This window comes from Dromiciops gliroides, chromosome 1 (assembly GCF_019393635.1).
Source record: "Dromiciops gliroides isolate mDroGli1 chromosome 1, mDroGli1.pri, whole genome shotgun sequence".
Classification (NCBI taxonomy): Eukaryota; Metazoa; Chordata; class Mammalia; order Microbiotheria; family Microbiotheriidae; genus Dromiciops; species Dromiciops gliroides.
Genome location: NC_057861.1, coordinates 334,528,862 through 334,544,215, shown reverse-complemented (window position 1 = coordinate 334,544,215; position 15,354 = coordinate 334,528,862). Strand labels below are relative to the sequence as shown.

The window sequence follows — 15,354 nt, the reverse complement described above, 5'->3', positions numbered from 1 at the left end:
ATACAAATGCAAAGTCATAATTACAGTACAGGATTAGAATGCCTCAGAATTGTATATTTCTTCCTCAATTTATGACTTTTGGAAATATTAATTTCTTTAATATTTTAAATAATCACACAAAGGGGACCCCATTCTTATATAGCTGTAACAGTAGAGTTATTAACTCTAAGGATTAACAAAAGATTCTTCTCTCAGGGAAGTACAATGATTCTTTAGGCTGAAATTTGTTCCTTTGTTATTGCTTGTGAAGAGGCCAGAAAAAAGCCTTTACAATCACTGAAAACAATATTGACATTTACATTCATCAGCCGTTAAAAACTAGAAAATGCCTGTTTTGTAAAGTAACTTGTTTGGTTGTTTTAGTCGTGTTTGACTTTCTAACCACATATGCAATTTTCTTGGCAAAGACAGTGGAGTGGTTTACCATTTCCTTCTCCAGTTCATTGTACCAATAAGGACTCTCAGGCAAACAAAGTAACATAGCTAGTAAGTATCTGAGTGCAGATTTGAACTTAAGATCCTTTCCGACTTCAGACCAGTTACTCTATCCACTGCCCCACTTAGCTGCTCAAAAGTGAACTACACAGAGGTTAAGTATCTCACCTGTTATCTTGAATATATTGCTAACATAGTGCCATGTTTACAGTAAGGCACTTAATACATATTTGTTGAATTAAGTCAAAAAGAGGGCACCCATATCAAGGACTGGGTAACTCCCAGCCCCACCTACCCATTTCCAACCTCAAAAGATTAGAGCTGGCTGAAGAAAGAGCATCTCTTGCCTTAAGCACTAGGATTGACTGGGAAAGAGGTCTTTGAGCACAGATGAGTGTAAATTATGTAACTGAAAAGGTACTGTCAACAGAACATGAGAACCACCTAGTTAACTGTATGCTATCTCTAGCAGAAGACTGACGCACAAATTTCTAGTCAAAATAGAAGATAAACTATAAGGTAATATTTTCAAAGGAATGCTTACCACTGTCATCAACTAATATTTATTGGGTACCTACTGCATTTCTGGGTCATTTACCTTTAACCTTTTCCATATTAAGTAGTGTTGGAGACTTTAGGGAAGAAGAATCTAGAAGTGCTGAAACCTACAAATACTCCCCAAGTTCCTTTAAGTAAGGGAACTAGAGGCTACTAACTCCCCAAATCTAAGATCCTGCAGCTCAAATATACCACCTATCAGCATGAATGGATTTTGAAATATGTTAAGTATTAAATATTAATATTTTACCTTTTTCTTCTTATCCTTAAATTGTTTGATCAATGTGATTAAATGTTCTGCAAGAAACATGAAATACAGGCCTCCTAGAGCTGTAAGGCCTTTCCAAGTAGAGTCAAAATAAGTGCTTTCTTCTATATTTTGAGAAGATAGATGACTAAAAAGTGGTCCTCTGCTTGCTTGAAGGGGTTGGTCCTCATGATTATGACTGTGGTGGTGACTTGCATGAGACTATGAACAAACAATGTTTCAAAATTGTTAGATTCAATTTACTAACAGAGAAATGATTACAAATGCCTGGTCAATGAAATAAGAAGCAATATTAAGAATCCTTTCATATAAAGAGACTAACAAACATGATAATTAAGTGTAATAGAATCTAAAAGTATCAAGCCAATTGCACCAAATGTTGTGTATGTGTTTGTATTCTGGTGCAATTGGTTTGATACATATATATCCATATGTATACATACACATATATGTAGAGAGAGTAAACTTGTATGTAAATCAATAACACTCATCCAGATGTTAGCTCTCCAATGCATGTTTTATTTTTCAAAACAGTCACATTATAAACAATAAAGGATCACAAAATACCAAAACATATCAAGAGCAGAGAGTCTTAATAAGGTGGATTGCGGCTTGAACCCAAATGTAAATATTTGCAAGTACGAGAAGTACCCATTTATAAATTATGGGTTATGCATGACCTACTTCTCTGGGATTTCTTTTATGAGTAAAAACAGAAAGGATAATAGCATCTTCTGGGCCAAGTTCTAGTGAAAAGATATAAGATAAGGAATTGGAATTGGAAAACCTTTGTTGATATTAACTAGCTATTAACCAATGCAAGTCAAGTCACTTTTGTGTCTCAGTTTCTTTAGGTGCCAAAATTGAAATAATACAAGCTGTACCTACTTCAAGAATGTTTTAAGTTTTAGATAAACATAAGAAATTTCTGTGCGTCAAATATATCTAAGAGATTGTCACATCATGGAAAACAACTATTTGTTCTAAAACAAACAACTTCAGTCATTTATTTAATAATAACCAGTAGCACTTAACACAAAAAGGGAAGGAAATCATTCCCAATGCAGGCCTCTGTCAAGTGGCTATGGTTGCACTATTATCAAAGCTTAAAGCTATATAAGTAATTAAACATAATTCCCCCTGCAATGATAATTTTGATACTCCTACTTGTTGAATCAACTTTTATTCAACTCATTGTGATTTGAGGGGTATCAGTAATTGTATTAGTGAATTAAGCAGAACAGAATTAAGAGCAAGGGAGCAGCTAGGTGGATGGTACAGTGGAGGTACAGTGGATAAAGCACTGGCTCTGGATTCAGGAGGACCTGAGTTCAAATCCAGCCTCAGACACTTGACACTTAGTACCTGTGTGACCCTGGGCAAGTCACTTAACCCTCACTGCCCCACCAGAAAAAAAAAAAAAGAATTAAGTGCAAGATAATTATGTTAGTTAGTGCTGTTTGGATAAGAGCTATTATTGATTAATCCAGCATGAATTGATGATTATATTAATTGTATTTGATTTCTCAGATGGCATACTGTTAGCTAAGATTGTAATAAGAATGTAATTACTGCACTAACCACCACCACACTTCGAGCATTGGGCTTGTAATAAAAATCATTTGCCTTTCCACTTTTATGAATCATTACCACCCACTCCCTTGTAACTTTGTGCTTAAAAACCACAACTTCCTTGGTTCTCAGGAAACAGCTGGTCAAACACCATTGCTAGAAAAATGGAAAACCCCTGTTAAACTGACAAAAGAAAGCTCCTGCTGAGGTGGCCCAATGCAATTAATGACCTGTGAAAGGCCTGCTGACAAAGTGGTTATGACTGTTGGATTGCCCATAGCCAATCATGAGAGCTTTTCCACTTCTAATGGTAACCAATCACAGGAGTTTCCATGATTCTGAAGAAGCCTTCCTAGGACTAGGGGACTTCCCAGACTCTCCTAGGTCTATAAAATCCCTCAGCTTCTGAGCATCAGGATACTAGGAAGGTCTTGGATCTGACTGCTTAGGGGCCACTAGGCTCCTCAATAAATTGATCACAGCTCAGCATCCTGCCTCAGTGGTATTTTATTACTGATTAGAATTGTAGGGCTCACATTCCTCTATCAATCTCCTTTTAATATTTTTTCTAAAATCCAAAATATTAGGTTATTTTTAGTAAATTTCTATAAGAAAAAAAAGCAAAAAGCATGAAAACACGTGTATACAAGTTTGTAATGTCAAATGTATTTCAAAATTATATTACATCGACAAAAATCAAACTTCTAGCATGTCCATAACTGGATACAAACAATTTTAATAAACAAACACTGAAAGATAACCTCTGAATAATCACCACCAATGCCAAATAATAAAGTATGTTAAAATAGGTTAATACTACTTACATGTGGGAGAAGATGCAAAAAGGCATCACCACTTAATGTTCCAACAGCTAATGCCACAAGAAAACTTAGAAGAAACTTGAAAAACACACGATTCATCAGAGGTACTAAGATGACACCAAGCAAAGAAAGGAAACTGATGATGGAAATAGCTATGAATCCACCAATCCAAGCTGTTAAAACAAGACACAAACAAAAAGTAATCATAAAGTTATTGTACAAGTTACTTGTTTTCTAGATTTTCACAACTAAGGTCAGCAGGAGAGCAGCTAGGGGAGAAAGTGGATCAAAGTACAGTACAGGACCTAGAGTTAGGAAGGCCTAAGCTCAAATCCAGTCTCAGACTATTACTGGCTATGTGGCTGTTCTAGTCACAACCTCTGCAAGTTTCTTCATCTGTGAAATGGAAAAAATACTAACACCCGACTTCTAGAGTTGTTGGAAAGATAAAATGAGACAATATTTGTACAGTGCTTTGCAAATTTTAAAGTGGTATCTAAATGTTTGCTATCATTATTAGGACTAAGGTTGTGGTGAAATACAAAACATTTGCAAAACATTTTCAGGTTCATATTCTTAACCAGGGAGTTCTTAAATAAGTTTACATCATTAAGGCCAGCCCTGGGTTGTAAAGAAAGGATTAAGCTTTCTAGGATGAATGGTCTTGTTCTTTTGACCAGAGTTCTTTGAACTTCACTATTTCAACTGACTAATGATTTTATTAAATACCTGAAACATCACTTAATTGCCAGAATTTCCTCATCTGTAAAATGAGGACAATACTTTGACAACTGAGCTCAGAAAGCCATTGCAGGGCAAACACTCCTCAATCCTTACAATATTACGTAAATGTCATTAGCTATTAATAATTTTTGAGAATTATATATCCATATAATAGTTGCATTTCTAATCAAGAGAACAACTTAAGAACTCTAAACAACATGATAACCAAGCATGATTCCAGAGGACCCATGAGGAAATATGCTTCCCTACTACCTGACAGAGAGATGATGATCTCAGGACCCAGACTGAGATCTATATTTTTGGACATGGCCAATTAGGAAATGTGTTTTGCTTGACTATGCATATTTGTTTCAAGGGGTTCTATGAGGGGGTAGGGGGGAGTAAAATAAGGTAAATTCTGCCTAGTGATAGAATACTACTGTGCTATAAGAAATGATGAAGGGGGGCAGCTAGGTGGTGCAGTGGATAGAGCACCGGCCACGGATTCAGAAGGTCATGAGTTCAAATCAGACACTTAACACTAGCTGTGTGACCCTGGGCAAGTCACTTAACCCCAACTGCCTCACCAAAAAAAAGAAAAAAGAAATGATGAAGTAAATGGTTTCAGAAAAACTTGGGAAAGCTTAAGTGAACTGATGAAAAGTAAAGTGAGCAGAACTAAAAGAACATTGTACACAATAACAGCAATATTGTAACATGCTCAAACATTATTTAGCTACTCCAGTCAATACAGTAATCCAAAGCATTTCCAAAAGATCTATGATACAAAGTGCTAATCACCTCCAGAGAGAGATCTGTGAACTGAGTTCAATTTGAAGCATATTTTTTTTCACTTTATGTTTCTTGCTTTCTTATTGTTAGTTTGGTTTTGTTTTTGCAACATGGTGATATGGAAATGTTTTGCATGACTTCCCATGTATAACTGATATCATCATACCGCTTGCATCCATCAAATTCTAGCAGAGTCTCTTATTTTACAGGTCAAAAAACAAGCTGAGGGAGATGAAGTGATAACAGTGATAGGAAGCATTAAATTCAGAAAGTCCAAGTCTTATGATTCCAAAACCAGTACTCGTCTTTTCATTGGACAACACTGTCTTCTAAATGACATCTCTTTCTTTCTGTTTCTTTTTTGTGCAGAGCAATGAGGGTTAAGTGATTTGCCCAAGGTCACACAGCTAGTAAGTGTCAAGTATATGAGGCTGAATTTGAACTCAAGTCCTCCTGAATCCAGGGCTGGTGCTTTATCCACTGTGCCACCTAGCTGCCCCCATAAACTATATTTCTTCAAAAAAAATTTTGAATTTTGAATTTTACATTATAAAAATATCCAGCCTACTTAGGTGATTTTAAAAAATTTGATCATTTTTAATAGAAGACATTTTCCACTTCTTCCCTCTTTCCCACATTTCCCCCAAGGTTAAACAATGCTGCTGAAGAGCATAATTCCACCTTACCTATTTGTAGAGAATAGGTCTTGGGAGGGATTTCGGTCTTCTTTTCACTGGTTACATGAACTATACAGGATTTGCCATCAATTTGATTGATAATAGCTGGGCAAAGATAATTAAATTCTGTTGCATTCATCAATACTTGTATGCCCATTCCATGAGACTGGAGAAGTTTTGATGCATTAAAGCACTAATGAAAACAAAAGATTTCAAATTACAAAAGGCATTATCACAGTATGGAACCTGGAAAAAAACTCAAAAGCCATTTATTATCATGAGAACCCTACCTTCCTGTTAAAATGGCATACAGAACATTGCTTAAATTCAAGTGACTCCAAATTAATTTTGTTTTGACAATTTGGGCACACACCCTGAAATGAAGTACAGACACTGAGAGTTACTACAAAAGAGGTTGGGGGTGACAGCATAATGAGACGCTGTGACACTCACTTTATAGAATCAGCTTCTGCCTGTCTCTTGTGAAGTATTTTAAATTCATAGGCAAACAGTACTAACCTAGTTTATAGCAAAGGTATCAAAATGTTGCTCACAAAAAAGCCAGATTAAAATATAATTGGATATATTTAACAAAATAAATGCAACAAAGATAATGTTCACATGTGGTTTTCTAAGCCAATTTGCTTCCCACAGGGATCTGTAGGTATGATTTGGTGACCTCAATATCTATTTGAGTTTGATGCCACTGCTTTATAACATGCATTCATTCACCTGGAGCAAAAGCTTGAAGCATATGGATGAATTGGCACATGCAAACCCGAGTCAACTTTTCTATAGGCTGGAAGTCACACAACTAGAGTGGTAGTCCCTGCTGTCACTGTGTAGTTTTAGACATGCCACTTTTCCCCCTTGAAATTAAGTAGTTTTGGGAGAAAAATTTGAAACTAGAAATCTTATAAAAACAAATGTTGAAAACTATCTCTAAATGTAACTGGAAAATAATAAAATATTTATATGGGAAAAAAGGAAATCTATTGATTTATGATAAATGGTAATTCTAACAGGGACTTAAACTCAAATTATTCATTCTAACACATTTATCATGACATCTCTCCTGCGATACATTTAATTCAACCCTGCAAATACTTATTTAGTGTCTGTCCCTCTGGTGAATAAAATTAATATTAGTGAAGCAGGCAAATAGGTGGCCTAATGGAGAGAATGCTAGACTTGATCCTACCTCAAACACTTACAAGTTGTGTGATGGTAGGCAAGTCAGTTAACCTCCTTCAGTCTCAGTTTCTTCATCTGTAAAATGAGGATAATAATAGGACCTACCTCACAGAGCTGTTGTGTGAACCAAATGAAACAATATATGTAAAGCACTTTGCAAACTTAAAAATACTATGTAAATGTTAGCTGTTATAATAAAATCTTAGAGATATCTTTCAGGAAGAAGAGGCTAGTGATTTTTAAAAGCATCTACTATGGAAAAAAGCATCTCCTTTATATATTAGTTTATTTTCAGGAGAAGGTTTTCTCAAAAAATAAACCATAGGCCTCAATGCTTTTTTAGGTTGATTACTTGTGACTGTTCAAATTATCTCAACTCTTACATCAGATACTTTGAAACTCTCCCTTTGTAAGCCAGGATATTTCAGAACAGCCTTTACCAGCAATTAATAATATAAGTTGCTATGCTGATAGGAATTCAAATTACAATGCTTTCATTTATTAAAATGTAGCTAATGATTTAACACTTTAAAATTCTACAGATTAGAATTTTTGTTGACTATACTAGTTGAAAGCCACTTTTAGTTTAGATAATTATAACACTTCACTTTCCCAAAGAATTATATGTAGTAGTAATTTCTATATCTAAAGCTGTTTTATCTGCTTGCCAAAAATCCATTAATTAAAAACCTTTCTCCATCTACAGTGGAGTAAAAGACAACCTTGTTCTGCTATAAATGAAATTAAGAGCTATAGAAAGAGTCAAGCTAGGGCAAAACTGAAAAGTAAACAGTTCCCAGTGTTTATCCTTCTCTTTTTTCCCCTTCTAATGCCAATGTCCATGGTGGCATACCACTCAGCATGTTTAGTTAAAAATAAACAAAATTACTCTTACCTCCCGAACATTTTGGTTGGAATGCTTAGAATATATAGAGCTTCCTCCTCGGTCTGGTTCATTCACAACTGATTCATTTGCTTTGTCACTTGCCAGCAAGCTCACACCACTACCCTCTGTAGTATTGGGTGCCAGGGAACTGCTCAAATCTTTGGGAGGAAGCTGTTTGGCAGTTTTTAGGAAATGATTTCCTTCTATGGCAGTGCTGTAGATAGTGGTGGTCATCTCACTAACACTGTCCTTGACCAAGACACCTGGCTGGCTCTCAATATTTTCTGATTTGTGTAGTCCTTTAATCTGGCTGTTCCTAGTGTCCTTACTTGCACCACCAGATTCATGATCTGGACACAGAGTTTTCTTAATATTTTTATTTGTGGTACCATGGTGACGATGATGATGATCATGGTCATGATTTATATGGATTCTCTTAGTTTTATCAATGCCTATATTCTGAAGCAATTTTCTAAATCCTTCAACAGTCAAGGAATTATTCTCGCCATATCGATGGAAAAGTTCCTGTAAGTGCTGCCGCTGAGTAACAATCGCCAAATCAACATTAATACTAGTTGCCCAATTGGGAACACTTTTTTCTGGTTCCATTCCATGATGGTTACCTGACACTGATATGACTAATGTGAAGAGCAAAGCCACAGAAAATGTCTTCTCCATTGTAATTTCCTATAAGGGAGAAAAAAATTCTGTTACCTCTTGTCTTTGGTAAGAAAATAGGAGTGGATTTCAAAAAGCAGGAGCTTGGAAAAGCGTACAGTTATATATTTATTAAGCACCTAATTAAGCCATGGGGATACAAAGACAACTTAAATCATCTCTGAAGACCTTATTTTCTACTTGGGAATAAAACATAAACACAGGTAAGTAATACTTGAATAGATATATGATCTCCTTGAAGTTAAGTGCTTTTTCCCACAGTGCAGACTGAAACCATGCCTTCTCATCCTGGGCCAAATTTTCCCAAATCCTAGTGCACCCAGTAAGCTAGGGCCCTTTCTCAAGATCTTTAAATACTGTATGGGACCAGTACAACAAATGGTACAAATAATTAACTAACAAGCATTTCTTGAACTTCTCTGTGTCCAGTACTATTGATGGTATGAGGAGTATAGAAATCATATAGTTTACCATCTACTTGGGGAAATTACTGTGCACAGTAAAGAAAGGCTAAGTGCTAACCAGATTCAGCAGTATTAAGTTATAATACAAGAGAAATTATACTTCACAACCTGGGATCCATGGATAGATTATCAAGGGGTCTGTGAACTTGGAAGAGAAAAAGGCCACCTTTATTTTTATTAACCTATTTCAAAGTTAGCATTTCCCTTAATTATGAATGTAGACAATGAACATTATAATGAGAGGGGGTCCAAAAGTTCCACCAGTCAGACAAATGGACCCATGACACACAGACAAGAAGATTAAGAGTTAAAGAACAGACTGATGTGGGCTTGGGTAGGCCCAAGCCTTACCCATTTGGGTAAGATTTAGATATACAAAATAAAGACAGACATAGCAAGAAAAGCAACAAAAGAAATGAACGAGATTTGCACACGGAAAAGGAGGTAGAATTTAAGGGAGGCTTCCAGTTGCCCAATCAAGTACAAAATGCTCTGCCCTCTAACCATCCAATCCAGTTTCTTTAATATTCTTTTATTCTCGACCTCCTTTTTCATGTGCAAATCTCATTCATTTCTTTTGTTCCTTCCCTACCAAACAGAGGAAAGTAGCAACAGCTTAAATTCAGACTCTTTCCCCACACACACCCACCCAGTGCTGCATAGTTCTAGGCAAGGGACCCCAAGTGAATTTACCGGACAACTTTCCCATCACACTGATATCCTAGCAAAAACTCTATTCTACACTAAAAAGAAGACTGCCTCTTCCCCCTTCTGCCTCCAAAAACACACACCCCTTTTCTATTCACATTAGGGAGAAATATCTCCTACCTTCCTCACCTTTCAAAAACTCTGGGCTACCTTAAACTAATTCCCTTAAAGCACACATCACCCTCCAATAAAGAAACCCCTCCCAATTAGTTATGGAGGGCAACACTTCTAACATTAGTAGCTAAGGTTCAAGTGCCTGCCGTTGATCCGAACTAATTTTGTTACCATGGTAAGTCACTTAAGTATCCTAATTCCAAGTTATAGATCAGCTTCCTATCCACAAAAGGGGAAGTAGTTTCCACACAAGGAGGTTCCAATTCCAAGTCTGGAATGCTCTTCGATTACCTCCCCCCCCCCCCCATAAATCGCAAGCCACCAAGCTAAGTAAGCAAAAATAGTCCTAGAACTCAAGCTGCTAACAATTCTCCTAGGGTTGGGAGTAGGGAGGAACAAGAATCAATCGTTAAGTATTTTATAAAGTGCCTGCTATATTCCAGGCACTGTGCTATACCTTGGGATACTAGTACAAAGAAGGAAACAACTACAACTTGCAAGGAGCTAGACACAGAGAAATAACATTTCAATAGATCTATTATCTCACTTAAGTATTCCCTATGAGAGAGGGAGAAAAAAAATGTTCCCAATAGGGCAGCTTTTAGTCATGTGAAGGTATAAGTATATACTGTCAGTACTTATTGCATATAGCCATAAAATTCGTATAAGTATATACAAAATTATCTGAAACCTTCCCTGCACTGGCTTCGTAGGCTCGATGAGCGGACACACCTGGGATGGTCAGCTTCCCGGCGCTCCCTCCCAATTCCAGCTGTGTCCCGAGGGCGGGGCTGCTCAGGAAACAAAGCAGCTGCAGCAGCGGTGGCAGCGCGAGGTCTGCACGCGCACCAGGCTCCCCCCCCTCCCCCGCTCCGAGGCCCAGCCCTCTGCGCCCCCACCTCGCACCCCTTCCTCCCGCTCTTCCTCCCTCCATCGTCGGCCCGCAACCTTCCCGAGCCCCACGGCCCAGGTGGGGGGCTCCGCGCCGACAACCGAGGCCGCAGTCTCTCGGCGCCCACTCCGGCTGGTCGGCGGGAGGGGGTGGGGGCGCCTCTTGCCCCGACAAGAGAAGATGCCCGAGCCCCAGCCGGGACACCCCCGAGGCCGCACATCCCGCCCCACGAGGACGGTTCCCTCACCTGCAGCGTCCGGCCAGCCCCGAGGCCGGCCCCAAGCTGGCCGGACCGGGCTCGGCTCTGGGGCATGCGCAGTGAGGCCACCGTCGTCCCTTCCGCTTCCTTCTCCGGCTTTTAGAAGCTGCCGAAAAAGATGCGCGGCCCGAGAGCAAGCGGCCCCCCTTCCCATTCAGAGGAGGGGGCGGGACGGGAGATAATTGTCTCTTTAATTAGCTGGGACCGGTTTGCTTCTCTTCCTCCCTCTTTCTCCCCCAGGGTGTATGTGTGTGTGCTTCTGTTGCGAAAGGCAGGAAAATTTAAAAAAAAACCTCGGGAAGCGGTGATTTCATTCCCATGGGATTGAGGCTTGCAGCTCTCTCTGGTTTGCTACATCTCGTCTTCTTTCTGCCAGCTTCTGCCGGAGGTGGGCGCTCCCGCTGACCTCACTGCTTCGACCCACGCCTTTCTAATGCCCCTCGGGCTGGCTTCTACTCCCACCTCTTTGCTGGAAGGTTACCAGAAACTTTATGGTCTTTAAGAAGATCCTTTTCGACTGAAACATTTGATCATATCACTGGCTCCTTGAAACTCCCCTGGAAGAATAAAGTTTGACACCATAGCTACAAAATGCAGTGGGGTATTGTAATTTGCATCAAGACATCCAGGTGGCCTTTTATCTATTCATTATGATTAAATGTACTTGGTTTCCAAAGAAAAAGAAAAAGAGAGTTGCTTCTCTGCAGTTCTGGTTTTCCTCCTACCTCTCTTTCATCTGCTGTTCTCAGTTACTCCCTAAATGTAGGCAGTTCCCTCCCCCTCCCCCAAGCTATCTTTGTTCCTTTTCCCTTTCTTTCGGCAACATCAGGCCAAAATAGTCCTTCATCTATCTCCATTATGAAGATGACTGCCTAAATCAGAACTTTAGGTTTGGATGGTACCTTAGAGATGGTTTAGTAGAAGTCCTTCTTACAGCAAACAGAGGTCTGTGCAAGTCAAATGAGGCCAAAGATTACATAGCCAATTAGTAGAAGTCTCAGGACTACAAAACAACTTTTCCTGACTCCTGGCCCTGCCATCCCCAGCCTCAAGCTCCCTATTTCTGTTCATGGTAATACCATTGTTCTATTTCCCCAGGTTCATTTCGTCTCAATTATCTCATTTCTTCCTTTGTCTTGACTCAGTGGTAGAAATAGAAACTGGAGCCACTGATCCATATATAAGGATCCCTGTGGCATACTGACTCCATTTTAAAATGTGGTTAACCGTTTTATTGTATTTTTAAAATTTTTGTTAAATATTTCCCACTTACATTTTAATCTGGTTCTGGGCACACTGTGAAGTATTGTGGACAACAAGCCCAAGGAAAGTCCTGTTTGATACCTCTGTTCTACATCTCCCACCCTTTCCCTGCATTCAGTCTCAAGTCACTTCCTGCTCCTTGTCAGCTAAGTGGTGCAATGGGTAGTCCTCTGACCTCAACCCTTTCCTAGCTGTGTGATTCTGGATAAATCACTTAACCTCTGTCTATCTCAGTTCCTTACCTGGAAAATGAGGGTAATAATAGCATCAACCTCCCAGCCTTGTTGTGAAGGTTAAGTGAGATTATATTTGTAAATGTTTAGCACAATGCCTGGCACATAGTGGGGAATTAATAAATGTTTCTTTCCTTACTTGCAGTTTCTACTGCTGCCATCCTAGTGCAGGCTCTCATTACCACTGAAAACATGCTATTGCAACAACTCCACTATTGCTATCTTCAATCCACAGAATTTGAGAATTGGAAGGAATTTCAGCAGCCATCTAGTCCAACCTATACTTAAATGGAATTCCCACTATAATACACCTGACAAGTGTTCATTTGACCTTTCTTTTTTTTTGGTGGGGCAATGAGGGTTAAGTGACTTGCCCAGGGTCACACAGCTAGTAAGTGTCAAGTGTCTGAGGCCATATTTGAACTCAGGTCCTCCTGAATCCATGGCCTGTGCTTTACCCCATTTCGACACCTAGCTGTTCCCCTGACCTCTCTTTAAAGCCTTCCAGTGGGAGAGTCACCAACAACTCTCTTGGCAGATCATTTCACATTTGGACAGCTTAAGTTTTTAGGAAGTTTTTCCCAACATCAAGCCAAAAATTGCCTCTGTAATTTTTGTCCTTCTCTGCTAGTTCTGCCCTCTGGGTCCATACAGAAGGAATCTAATCCCCTTTCCATGTGATAGTCTTTCAAATGCCTGAAGGGAGTTATCTTCTTCAAGTTAACCATCACATTTCCTTCAACCAATATGATCTGTATAATGTGGATTCGTCCTCTGTACCAGAGGTGCCAAACACCACAGTTGGCCGTCAACAATTCTGTAGTGCCCCTGAACCAGATTAAAATGTAATTGGGGGGCAGCTAGGTGGCACAGTGGAGTCAGCCCTGGAGTCAGGAGTCCCTGAGTTCAAATCCGGCCTCAAACACTTGACACTTACTAGCTGTGTGACCAGGGGCAAGTCACTTAACCCCAATTGCCTCACCAAAAAAAAAAATGCAATTGGGAAATATTTAATAAAATAGAAGTACTATAGAACGTAGATAATTTTTATAAGTGGTTTTCTGAATAAATATGCTGCTTGTAGGAGTTCTTATATATCTCTTAGTAGCCCCCTTTTCTGAGTTTGACAACACTGCTCTATACTACTGTCATATATTAATCTTCCTTAACTACTGTTACTCTTGTGTTATTCCCTTGCTCTGAGATTTTTAATGGTTCCTCATTGTCTACAAAATTAAGTACAAACACTTGAAGTTAGCACTCATCACGTTTCATAACTGAGCCTTATGACTTGGTGTAGTGGATAGAGGACTGGGCCTAGAGTCAGGAAGACCTGAGTTCAAATCTTGCTTCAGATACTTACTAGCTTGTAACCCTGAGCAAGTCACTTAACCTTTGTTTGCCTCAGTTGCCTGAGAATGGAGAATCATAATAGTACTTACTTTACAAAGTTGTTGTGAGGTTCCAATGAGGTAATTGTAAAATTCCTGGTACATAGTAAGTATAATGTAGATGTTATCTATTATTATTTTTAATATATGCATATATTAAAAAGTATATACATGTATATGATATATTCATGATCCTTTAAAAAAACCTTATTCTCAATGACTCCCAAAACTCTCCAAAAGAAACCTTCTCTGACCACAAGGAAGTATAGTTAAGCAAAACAAATCAACATATAGGCTATGTCTAACAATATATGCCTAATTCTATAGCTATAATTCCCTACTTCTCTCTCGAGGTGGGAGGCATGCTTCACTATTAGTCCTCTGAAGTTATAAATTAATCATGGTCCTCAGAATTCTGATGTTCTTCAATTGTTTTCCTTTTCATTATTGTCATTGCATGGATTTTATTCCCATTCTGCTTACTTCACTCTGTGTCAGTTCATACAAGTCTTCTCAAGTTTCTTTAAATTCTTCATATATATTTGATTTACCTTTCCAGTCTCATCTCCTATTACTCTCCTATAGGAGCCCTGTTATGAGTGGCATTGTTTGTAATGAGCTAGCAGGGTTAATGCAAGGCAGTATGGCATAGTCTAAATAGTTTTGGAGTAAGAGTAAAATGACTATGTTCTTGTCTCAGATCTGCCACTGTGTTTTTATTGTATGACTGAGCAAGTCACTATGCCTGTCTAATCCTCAATTTCCTGTTTTCTTCCATCTGTAAAATCATAGTGATGTGGGCAGGAAATTTGGGGTCAGATTGATCATGAGTCATCCCAAAAGAATTACAAGACTTAGTGACTCAGTTTCCCAAGTTTTATTGCAATACTGTGAATGACCACAGGGAGTGAACCAGAATAGTGGAAAGGTGTCTCTCAAATAGTAAAAGGAAAGACAGTTATATTTATAGTATGCATAAATTGATTATCAGTCTCATTATAATATTCTCCACCTAGGGGTGTTACAAGGGAGGGCTTATCCTAATTTCCAGTTTCTGGGGTCCTAAGCCAACTCCTGAGGCAAGTACCTTTTTCAGTGGAGGTGTGTTTTGGGGGTTAACACGTCATAAGGTGAATCTGGAGGCAAATTTGTCCTTTTCTGTGCATGTCTCTTTCTGATTCCCATGGCTAGTTTCAAAATATCTCCATTTTTCATTAGAATTTCTATAGCCTTGTCATTTCCTTTATGGTTATTTTGACCTGCCCCATTTTGGTCCGTTATGGATACTGATCACTGTAGGTATGAGAACCTGGTAAGTTATCCATTAACTGGGGTCTGACTCCCTTTTGGAGCTAATATCTGAATTAAAGCTTGGATCTTAGGTTTTTCTACTAACCTTTTTTTTTACCTCCTACATCAATAGGAT

The 15,354-nt window shown here is 38.7% G+C and overlaps 1 protein-coding gene across 2 annotated transcripts in view; it reads right to left on the bottom strand.

Moving 5' to 3' along the window:
• The window catches only part of SLC39A6 (solute carrier family 39 member 6), a 38,274-nt gene extending 26,801 nt beyond the window's left edge, over positions 1 to 11,473 (bottom strand). Inside the window, exons 1-5 of one of the 2 annotated variants that reach the window (XM_043977948.1) lie at positions 11,030 to 11,473; positions 7,936 to 8,613; positions 5,856 to 6,039; positions 3,658 to 3,827; positions 1,244 to 1,462 (exon numbers count right to left, since the gene is read on the bottom strand). In XM_043977948.1, coding sequence (XP_043833883.1) covers positions 1,244 to 1,462; positions 3,658 to 3,827; positions 5,856 to 6,039; positions 7,936 to 8,613; positions 11,030 to 11,095 — 1,317 coding nt within the window. In that variant the 5' untranslated portion in view covers positions 11,096 to 11,473. Of the gene's footprint in view, positions 1 to 1,243; positions 1,463 to 3,657; positions 3,828 to 5,855; positions 6,040 to 7,935; positions 8,614 to 10,622; positions 10,743 to 11,029 lie in introns of those variants that run through there. The other variant, XM_043977949.1, reaches the window with a different exon arrangement.
• Positions 11,474 to 15,354: the final 3,881 nt, after the last annotated feature.